Consider the following 11659-nt stretch of genomic DNA (forward strand, 5'->3'; position numbering starts at 1 on the left):
CAAGATATTTAATTGCATCCCTGTACTAAGAAAAGGTTGTTAAAGTCCCTGCACGTTAGCTTTTTTTTTTTTTTCGTGTGTTTGCCCTCGATACAACTCCAAATCTTGAACTCTTTTAAGAGAATAGCAGCTAAAATTTAATATATTTATGCCTTTGACCTCAAAAGGCCTTAGAATTTCGAGTCTTAGCTTTTACTGTATTAATTTTCTTGTATTTGAAAAAAATAAATAAATGATATTGAACATGATAAAAAATGTGAATTTATCTCCATTAATCTCATTTTACTTTTAATAAAATAAAACAATGTAAAAAAAAGTATGAGTTCTTGAAGTAAAGCAAAGGTACAAGTATTTAGGTTTACATTGTTTGAACTATGATTACAATTTAAAATATTTTTTATTTAACAATATATTAAAATAATATATTTTTTATTTTTTAAACTAGCACATTAAAACAATCCAAAAACAAAAAAAAATTAACAATTTTTTTTTTTAAAAAATATAAGTTGATCTGCGTTTCAAAACGAATTAGTTATCAATAACAAAAATATCGAGTACCTACAAAGCAAATCTTATTGAAGTAACAACAAAATCAAGCTAGAGGATTAATGTTAATTTTACTTTTTAAAAGTATTTTTAATTAAAAATATATTAAAATAATATTGTTTTTATAATTATTTTTTATTTTTAATATCAATACATCAAAACTATAAAAAAAAAACATCTAAAAATATTGTTTTAATATATTTTTTCAAACAAAGAGTAATTTTAAAATTATTTATAAAAAAATAAACTAACACAGTGCCAAACAAATCAACACTCATTCATTATACAATGTATAGTCTTGTCCTCTACTTTTTGCCTAATTTTTTTTTCACTTCCTCCTGCTTCCTTACGTTTTCAAATCAAGAATGGACAAAATTAAAATAAAATGTCTTTTTATCTTTTTATACAAGCTTTGATAATGGTTAGAAGAATCAAACATTTTTTAAACAAATATATGTCAAATCCATAAGACTAATAATACTACAAAATAATATATAGATTTTGACATCTAATTCTACGTTTTTATTTTTGTGTTAAAATTTACTTTTTAAAATATTTTTTTAATTGAAAAAATATCAAATTAATGTTTTTTAAGGTTTTTTTTGGTGCTTTTAATGTATTTATGTTAAAAATTTAAAAATAATAATAATATATTTTCAATTAAAATATATTTTAAAAAATACCACAACACCAAACACATTAAAAAAAACTCCTCGAAGTTCTGTCTAATATGCTAACTTATAAAAAAATTACATCAACTTGATTATCTATAATTATCTTAAACCTATGAAATGGAATAACTAACTAGTAACATCGATTTAGTAAAAAAATGTAAAGATTTACTACAGGAATAGCTTTAAACTAAATGTACAGAATTTTTAAATACAATAGCTTTATTGACAATAAATTAAAACGTGAAGGACTAGTTTGGAAATTATCCCCTGCCTGATTACCTAACGGACCACTCACAATCCCACGCAAGGTTTGGTTGCGTATTGAACTAAATTTGACGGGCTTCTTTAGTCAATTTCTAAAAGAGTTTTAGGGTTTTCCACTTTTTAATTTCACTCTCCTTTTCCACTCTCCTCCTTCAATTAAAAAAAAAAAATCAAAACTTTGATCAATCCCTAATTACCAATCCTCTTTCTCTTTATCTGAATTCACTCAATTTTAATTACCAGGTACTCTCTCTCTATGTTATTGTTGGTTAAACTTGATTCTGCAATTTATAGGGCTCTAGTTTTATTGTTCCTTGAATTGAAATGAATTGAATTGACTTTAGTTGAGTTGAGTTGAGTCGAATTCTGTGCCTTTTTTGGTGTGTTTTTGTGTCGTTTCATGTTGGGTTTTGTTTGTATCAGCTGGTTAACAATGAAAGATAGTCTTCTTTTTTTTTTTTAGAGTTTTCGTTAATAGCTATGCTGTTTAAGTTTTATTTCATTGAAAAAAGAATGCTACTTTTTTGTTATTAATTTGTTTAGTTTTCTATTTTCTTTTAAATTTACGTCTCAGAGATATTTTTTGGGGGGTTTGTTGGCCAATTTTGTGCAGATTGTGTGGCCACCTTGTGCTTCAATAGAGAATTGAAATGCACGTGGAGTTAAGGAGTGTTTGTTAGGTTTAGCTTTGGAAACGGAGGGTTTTTGGTATGGATGTTCATGTGATTGACGATGAAGAGGGGACGAGTCATCGTGGGGTGGCCTACAATGGAGATGCAGAACCAAATGACAGTGGAGAAGCAAATAATGGCGAGCATGATGAGGATGGAGCTGCTGAGTTGCATGAGCCATGTGTCGGCATGGAATTTGATTCGGAGAATGCTGCTAAGACTTTCTATGATGAGTATGCTAGACATCTAGGTTTTAGCACCAAAGTTGCTCACTTTACCCGTCCTAAAACTGATGGGGCCATAGCTGCTAGGGAGTTTGTATGTGGTAGGGAGGGTTTGAAGAGAAGGTCTGCGGATAGTTGTCATGCAATGCTTAGAATAGAATTAAAGAGAGGTAAATGGGTCGTGACACACTTTGTAAAGGAGCATAACCATTCAACTGTTAATCCCAATAAAGTGCACTACCTTCGGCCCCGCAGGCATTTTGCTGGTGCTGCAAAGAGTGCTGCCAAAACTGGGCAAGGAGTGGGAGTTTCTCCAAATGGTGATGGCCAAGCAGCAGCAGTTGCTACTAGTGGTTTTATCCAAGGAGGGGGAGTTGTTCCAAGTGGTGTAATGTATCTTTCCATGGATGGAAACCGCACACCTGTCTCGGAGACAAATCATGGAGTTAGGAACACTACCCCTGCTGAACCAACTCGTGTCATTAAGACTTCTACAGCAGTGAATTATATTGCTCGGTCCAGTAACCAAAAGAGAACACTAGGTAGGGATGCTCAGAATCTGTTGGAGTATTTCAAGAAAATGCAAGCTGAGAATCCTGGTTTCTTTTATGCAATACAACTCGATGATGAAAATCGAATGGCAAATGTTTTTTGGGCTGATGCAAAGTCAAGAACAGCTTACACTCATTTCGGTGATGCAGTTACATTTGAAACAAGTCCTCGAGTAAATCAATATAGGGTGCCATTTGCCCCATTTACAGGTTTGAACCATCACGGTCAAACAATTTTATTTGGCTGTGCAATACTTCTTGATGATTCTGAGGCTTCTTTTGTTTGGTTGTTCAAGACATTTCTGACAGCAATGTATGATCAACAGCCTGCTTCACTAATCACCAACCAAGACAAGGTCATACAGACGGCAATTTCACAGGTGTTTCCTGATACTCGACACTGTATCAGTAAATGGCATGTTTTAAGAGAAGGTCAGGAAAAACTGGCTCATGTATGTAATGCACATCCCAATTTTCAATTGGAACTGTATAACTGTATCAACTTGACTGAAACTATCGAGGAGTTTGAAAACTCATGGATTGATATTCTTGACAAATATGATTTGAGAGGACATGACTGGCTTCAATCATTGTATGATGCTCGTGCTCAATGGGTTCCTGTGTACTTTCGGGATTCTTTTTTTGCTGTAATGTGTCCAAATCAAGGATTTGATGGTACTTTTTTTGATGGTTATGTGAACCAACAGACCACATTGCCAATGTTCTTTAGACAGTATGAAAGAGCATTAGATAATTGGTTCGAAAGAGAGTTAGAAGCAGATTTTGATACAATTTGCACCACACCAGTTTTGAGGACGCCGTCTCCTATGGAAAAACAGGCGGCAAATCTTTATACAAGGAAGATATTTGCAAAATTTCAAGAAGAGTTGGTTGAAACTTTTGTATATACTGCTAATAGGATTGAGGGCGATGCAGCTATCAGCACATTCAGGGTTGCAAAATTTGAGGATGACCAAAGGGCGTATATGGTTTCATTAAACTATCCAGAAATGAGAGCAAACTGCAGCTGCCAAATGTTTGAGTATTCAGGCATTCTTTGTAGACATGTTTTGACAGTATTCACAGTGACAAATGTTCTTACATTACCACCCCATTACATCTTAAAACGATGGACAAGAAATGCCAAAACTGGTGCAGGAACAGATGACCGTGGTGTTGATTTGCCTGGCCAAGAGTCTCTTACTTTGCGGTATAACAATCTATGTCGGGAAGCCATAAAATATGCAGAGGAAGGGGCAATAGCTGTGGAAACTTATAATGCTGCTATGGGTGCTCTTAGAGAAGGTGGGAAGAAGGTTGCTGCTGTGAAGAAAAATGTTGCCAAAGTCTCACCTCCTGGCTCTCAGGGTGGTGGGACTGGTAACGATGATTGGAAGACCTCAACTTCAGCATCGGATACAACCCCATTTTTATGGCCATTGCAAGATGAAGTTACCCGGCGATTTAATCTGAATGATACTGGCACTCCAGTGCAATCTGTTGCTGATTTGAATCTTCCCCGCATGGCCCCCGTGTCGCTTCAGCGTGATGATGGACCTCCTGGTAACATGGTACGTAAAGGAACTTTGCTTTAAGTATTAATTTTTATGTCCGTTGGAGTTCAAATTATAGCAAAACCCACTAACTTGGCAATTATACCTCTTGCATAGGCAGTTCTTCCTTGTCTCAAATCAATGACTTGGGTGATGGAGAACAAGAGCTCAACACCAGGGAATAGAGTTGCTGTCATCAACCTGAAGGTATGCATTTAATAAACTAAAACCTGTAATGGGCTGGAAATGGTCATCTAGCCACTAAAAAAGAAATTTCTTGACAGTTGACAGCCCTGGGTCATTGTGTAAATACACGAACCTTTTCAAGTATTTAAAATGTATTTGTTTTGGTTTTTTTATTTAAGTGTTTTTGGTGCTTGTGATTTAATCTTTAGCATATTGTCAGTAATACTCGTGTTATTCTCTAGCTGTGTATTTGACAATTGATTCGGGGCCTCACATATAGTTTCTGTGGAACTACTGCAGTTGCAAGATTATGGCAAAACTCCATCAACAGAATTGGAGGTTAAGTTTCAACTCTCAAGAGTTACATTGGAGCCGATGTTGAGGTCTATGGCATACATCAGTGAACAGCTCTCAACACCAGCTAACAGAGTTGCTGTCATCAATCTGAAGGTATGCAATTCAAAACTAGATCTATGTAACAGAAATAAATCTGATACTCAGGTCCTGCCACCATGACTAATGAAATCTCTAAACCCATTGTAGAGAATATCATATGTTTTGTGCTTCCACTTTCACTAAAACAAAAACAAATGGAAAGAAGAGAAAAACAAGCTGCTGGTTCAGGATGTTGTTTTCTAGATTGGTTAAAGTATATGTACATTTATCTTGCCCATATGGTTTTATTTATAGCTTTGTTTTAAATTTGAATTAAGTGTGGCAGGTCTCGGGACCTCAAGCCAGCCCCAATCAAAGGGGTTGTCTGAACTCTGAATTGGATGTATTTCTTCCTCTTGCTTCTTGGAAAAATTATTCTTCTCGAATTATTTATCTACTAGCAATGAAGAACAATTTTTTGCTGCAGAATATATGCTATCCCTTCATGTCCAGAAATGTGAAGTGAAGAAGTGCTATTTTCCTGTGCATGCTTTAGAAAATAGCCAATGGCAACTAGTTTACACTCTTGACCTAAGCCATTCAAAACTCCTAATGCTGCGTCATTTATAGGAAATTAGTATTATTTTTTGTGCATTTCTTTGAATTCTTTGTCTTCAACTTGGCCCTTCTTAATTTAAAATTCAGTCTGCTTCTTGATTTGTTCTCTTCTGTTTTATGATTTAGAGATACTAATCCTGGCAGTAACATTGGTCATTATGTTTTAGGCATCAATGAAATTAACAATCTATAGAATTGGTTATTGTGCAATTGCATCAGCATTTGTTGTTTGAGGTTTGTTTTATGCATATAAATAACTTATTATGGGTTAAGGAAATCCATATTGAACCATACGGCATTATGCATTTGAGGAGTCATGCTTTTACAGCAGCATTGTACACTATGTGTCAATGGTCCTTGTCTTTTCCTATCATTTTTTTTAATGTTTTTTTTTCTTTTTTTTTTTGGATAGTCATGAATTTTCTTACCCATTTAGTGTGGTTTAGGATTACCTAAGTCAGTGATTACAGCATGAAAGAGGAGCAAAACGGTGAAATATGCATACACATTTAGGAGAGCCAGATAGCGATGGAAGACATAATTTAGGGCATGAAACTGGAATTTTGATGTATATCTTTATAAGTGTGGGATTAGGCTGATCCTTTATTTCCATCATATGGGAGAGGCTAGACTGAAAGAAATGGTCGAGGGATTAAACTACTGGTTGAATGGTTGCTCCCAGAACATAGGAAGGTGGCCCTCTAGCATATAATTATGGTCAGACACTATTTTTGTTCAAGGATTTTTCTTTTCTTAATCGATTTTCTCTTGACATGACTTTCTTTCTAATGTTTTTCGCATTAAGTTCATCTAACTCTCATTTTTATACTGCCCTAATAATTCGGATGGGCACATGTGATGAGTGTGTACCTGTGCTTTTCACCTCTCCCTCACAATCATTGTTTTCCCAATTTCTTTCAACATTGGGTATTACTTTTTTAACTTGTTTACACATCTATCAATGAACTTATTTCTCCAAGCATCCCATCTGGATTCTATCATGTGAAGTTTTTTGAAATGTTGTGTTTCAAGGTATCATAAAATGAGAGGACTAAGTCCTAGAAACTTAATTATTAGTCATCATGTTGCCGTTATCATTATCATTATTAAAAAGGAAAGTCAAAGTGAAGACAACATGGAATTGGGAATCCTCCACAAAAACGCAAAAATAGTGATCAAGACAACAGCCCTTTCTGATCCTATTGAATATCCACTAAGGAAGCTCTTGTAAAGCCGCTGAAGCATTACACTATATAGATATCCCAATACATTCAGAAAAAAAATTATTATATTCTACAAGATTAGCCTTGCCATAAAATTGCTGTGAGGTCTTAGAATTTGGCTTTATCCAAATACTTGAAACAATTATAAAACATTGCTTTCCTTCTCAAACAGCACAATCTCACAGCCCTTTCCCCCTCCTGAACCCCAGAAATTCCTCGGGGAGTAGGCTTATCAAAGACTTATTGCATTTAGCAAATAACCTGTGCACATATCCAAAGTTGTGACACAGCACGAACATTAGGCAACAGACCTTGATGTGATCTCTTAATATGCAACCAGTCATTAATAATTTCTTGCTGACTATCACAGTCAAAATAAAAGCTTTAACCTTATATGCACTTTGTCTTTGTCTATGTCATTGGAGAATTTGTATGTGAAAAGGTTGAGAGAAAAAGATTTGCAAGATAAGGCACTAGAACCCTCTAAAGCCCAGATTTTGCTATCATGCCTCGAAGAATAGAATTTGAGCTTAAAATGGAAGTTATGAAAGGGTGCCATGTGTTTACCTGTCATTTATATTTTGAAAGAAATGAAATTCCAGTTAATTGTGCCTTCCTTCCAGGGAGTAAAAACTAGAAATAGTGACATGTGAACTGGTAAACATTCATTGAGGGAACTAGGGATATTCCATAACTCCAGGTCCTTCCATGAATAATGGAGGAACCACTACTGGTTTTATATTTTAAATGATGAAAAAATGATGAGGAAACTACTGAGATGAATTTCCATGGCTTACATGTTATAGCTGAACCAGTCTTGGTATCCAAGTTTTCATTTGAACACTTAACTGGCTGCAAATGACCTAATGCAATATATAGAACCTGTTCCTAGAGGAAAGTGCCCTAGTCATTTACCCACTAGGGTGATATTCTTATGAACCAATTATGTTTCGTAAGCAATGCACAACTCTTTTTTATTTTTAATTTTTTGATAACTGAGGAACCCATACGGACTTCAACCACCTATGGTGGGCACACCCTGTATCCTAAACCTTGAGGTTTATGCTGAATCTCTCTTGAGCATCAGGCTTAGAAGTTACAACAGTTCCCCTATTGACCTTGTGATTTTAATCTGTCTCGGCTTTTGACCATAAAAAATCCCAGATCATGTCTTCTTTGCATTAGAGATTCCCATTACTAGTGCAAATCTTTGTAATTCAAGTAGTATAAACATGCTTATTCTTTTTCTCTTTTTCAAACCAAACGACAGCAGCTATCCATGAATAGTGGTGCTATAGGATAGATTTGGTGAGCTTTGTCCATGTGTTTGTGGTGCACTAGGAGTTATTAATCCCATCAGAAAAGAACTAGATGAGATGGGATCTAGGACTAGTTAAAGAATCCCAGGCCCAAAAAGAAAAGAAAAGAAATGTAATTTTCAGCTCTGCCCCTGTTCTACCCACTTCATAGTATTAGAACTTTTAATGTTTAATAATCACAGCAGTTATTTCATTCTTACAGATAGCTTTTTGGTCTCATTGAGGTGTATGGTGACCTTTTATTTGTTGTAGTTTACTTTTCATTTGGAAAACTTATCATTTTTTTTCCTGGTTTCAGCTTCAAGACACTGAAACAACTACGGGAGAGTCAGAGGTTAAATTTCAGGTTTCCAGAGATACATTAGGTGCCATGTTGAGATCGATGGCCTACATTCGTGAGCAGCTTTCAATTTCTGTAAGAACTCTCTTTTTACTTCTAGTGACTTTCTTGCACTTTTGGTACATGAGCTCCCAAAACTCTCATCTTCTGATACTGTTGATGCTGCCTCTTCCATTTTGTGGAGCCTGTATTTGTTTCAAATTTTCTGAGTGTCCATCTAGGCCCAAAAGAATTATGCTTACAAAGTATGTTAATTTTATAATAATGGATCTTTTGCAGTAACTGCTACCTTACTGCACCCATAAAATTGATTCCTTGCATTTTATCAGAAAAGGAAATGCTTGGTCTTTGATTATTGTCCCTGTAAATGTTGCTGGCAGCTTTGACTGTGCATCAAAGCCTTTCCCTTTGTTACACAGTATTAGACCTGAGAGCCGTACAATCTCCAAACCATACATTGTAGGAAAAAGATAAAGAGATAGTCCTGTCAGATCGGTGTGTATAGCAATGGGAATTCATCCTGGACGACATCATAATTCATATGAGCATAGTTATGCAAACTATTAAATAAATATGGTAACAATCTCTCATTATTTGTGCAAGAGAAGCCTTATATACATACTTTCCACAATCTAAATAGTTGCCACTTTTGAAAACTCACAAATAATTGCATATCCAATTTAGTGTTCAAATTCAAGAAATGTTACATAACAAGAAAGAACAATTCCTTTTTTATTGGCTAATGAGAACTGACTTGAGACAAAACAAAATATATTAATTAAATATAGACACTACCAAACACAGATTAGGCTCTCTCTCTCTCTATTTTTTTTTTTTGGTGAAGTACAAATCAAACATTAGATTCTGGCTGGGTACAGAACATTCAATGTCCATCAAACAAATATAAATCTGTAAAATAGGAAAAATACCTCCATATGTCAAGTTTCTTGATGTCCCCAATTGAGCAGAGGAGAGAACCAAATCAATCCATCCATGTTGTACCAAAATGAGCTTTCAAGGATGTAGAATCAAGGCAGAACCTTTAGTGGAGTCTATATCGATAGACTTCCTCAGGATCTGCCAAGTTCAACAAGAAAGCTAATGCTGCCAGCCCTAATTTGTTGAGCAACACTAGGGCTCTCTAAACCTAATTTAACCTTTTGACTTTTAAATTGATATTGAAAATTGTATTAAACTACAGGTTAAAAAAAAACAATTGGATGAAACTAGTTTGGGAGGACAGGTGTATGCCTCAAGATTGAAAGTTCTTATCTGATTCAGATGAAATTTGTAAGGTTGAGAATATGCTAACCTGTGATGATCATCTGATCATTAGAGGAGATCTCTCAAGTGATGAGAAGCTCTCTGTTCCCTTAAAGTGAGAGTCAAGCTCCAGACCTGACAGAGCTAGGACTCCAGAATCAAAATCACAGCTCATCATCTATTTTCTTTTCTTCTGTTCTGATCTGTTTTCGTGCCCACTATCTGTCTAATATTGTTGCTTGATTTCCTTGTTTCTCAGAACATAACATTTATAGGCAATTGAATGTCCTCCCCACTTATCAAAAATGGACAAACATGGTAGATACCTTTTATAACACATCATAATAGTGGTACTGACAGGTTTGCATTATCCAATATAGAGCATCGTTGTTATCGCTACTTTTTAAGAAACTTTATATGCCAAGGAGCTAGGACTATTGCACCAAGTGCTTATATTAAACGTCTCGAAGGAATCATTTTGAACATATTATCAATTCACTTTATTTACAGGGATGTACCGTAGCCTTAATTAATTCACATAATTTACAAGGATGTTTTATCGGCATGGTCTCATGCTTCTAATGCCTTTAGGGGGTGTTTTGTTAGCCAATATTTGACATGATTGGGCTGCTTTAGCTTTTTAATTTTTTGGGTTTGCTAGTTTACTGCACCTTAGTTTAGAGGCTGTCATATTCTCTGCTTTGTGATTGTACATCTGCTATTTTCATTACTAATTGTTCTCTTTATCATAGAAGAAAAGAAACTTATGTTTAGGTTTAGAGGTAAAGTAAATGCTTCATGATTACAACTAAATGCTGGTCGTTTACATGAACATTCTGCCTGCACAAATTCAACTATCATAGTATGAGAACAGAGGTGATTCCAATAAAGAACCTCGTCCTACATTTTTTACAAGATACATTTTTTTAGCTTGTTTAGCCGTTAAATTGGCAGATTTCAATAGCTGGTTGGTTGGCCATGGGTTGTGTTGATCTTGACGGTGGTTCATCTGCATATAATCAGAGTAGCTAGAATTTATGTGAACAGTATGAGATCTGTGTTGTGAAGCATCTTGCGGCTCTTTTTTCCCCCTTTTAAAAAAATTTATTTGATCTGAGTTAGAATAATACAGCCAAACAAATTTCAGCTATCAACATTATTTTATTAAGTAATTCCCCCAAGATAAAAAAATAAAAATAAAAATCAAAGCTCCAGATTTCAAAGTTTCGATGTACTTATGTAAAGCTTTTTGTATGATGAGCAGGTTGAGCCCCAAGCAGAGCCTCCGTCAAAGAAGCATCGGAAGTGAAAGCTTATGTTTATAGTCAACTAAATTCCAGGTAGCCAAAACTGTTTTGAACGACAGAGGAAGTGTGTTCATCATATTGTCTATCGGTGTTCCCTTTGATTAGGGCATGCCCCCCTATTGCCCCTTTATTTCCCTCCCCCCCGTCCCAGCTCCCTTGTTTGTTTTGTAACATATTTGTACATGTAGCGTGTCAGAATTATAAAAAAAGTGAGGCATCAAATAGTTACCTTTTTGGGTTTTTACCTGACCCAGATGCCTCATCTGTTCGAAATCCTTCCCCAAGTTTAGTTAGAATTGATCAAAAGATAATTCGTGTTACGCCAGATACTTGCACCGTGTTGCTCTAATCTTCATACCAACAATCGTTGGGAAGTCCAGGCAAGACTGGTATGAACTTCAAGATGGATGCTTTTTCCAAATTATCTGTTCGGTTATTTAAAAAAAAAAAAAAATAGCCATCTTTTTTCCTTGAATTTTTTCATAGGATGAGGATCAATTCTTTCTGCCTATAGAAAGTGGAATCATTACCAGTTCATCCGTGTA

General features: G+C 35.1%; 1 protein-coding gene across 3 annotated transcripts; it reads left to right on the forward strand.

The window, feature by feature from the left end:
- Positions 1-1540: 1540 nt before the first annotated feature.
- On the forward strand, positions 1541-11439 carry LOC133680228 (protein FAR1-RELATED SEQUENCE 3-like). 3 transcript variants are annotated; one of them, XM_062103035.1, is made up of 6 exons: positions 1541-1727; positions 2059-4501; positions 4601-4690; positions 4970-5119; positions 8503-8619; positions 11072-11439. In XM_062103035.1, exons 2-6 carry the CDS (start codon positions 2195-2197, stop codon positions 11114-11116), a joined length of 2709 nt encoding a protein of 902 aa, XP_061959019.1. In that variant the 5' UTR covers positions 1541-1727; positions 2059-2194; the 3' UTR covers positions 11117-11439. The 3 variants fall into 3 exon arrangements, 2 of the variants coding, with proteins under 2 accessions (XP_061959019.1, XP_061959018.1); XM_062103034.1 differs by having other exon boundaries at positions 2098-4501; XR_009836276.1 differs by lacking the exons at positions 8503-8619; positions 11072-11439 and having other exon boundaries at positions 2098-4501; positions 4605-4690; positions 4970-5109.
- The last annotated feature ends 220 nt before the right edge of the window (positions 11440-11659 follow it).

The sequence above is a fragment of the Populus nigra genome, chromosome 19 (assembly GCF_951802175.1).
Source record: "Populus nigra chromosome 19, ddPopNigr1.1, whole genome shotgun sequence".
NCBI classification, from domain to species: Eukaryota; Viridiplantae; Streptophyta; class Magnoliopsida; order Malpighiales; family Salicaceae; genus Populus; species Populus nigra.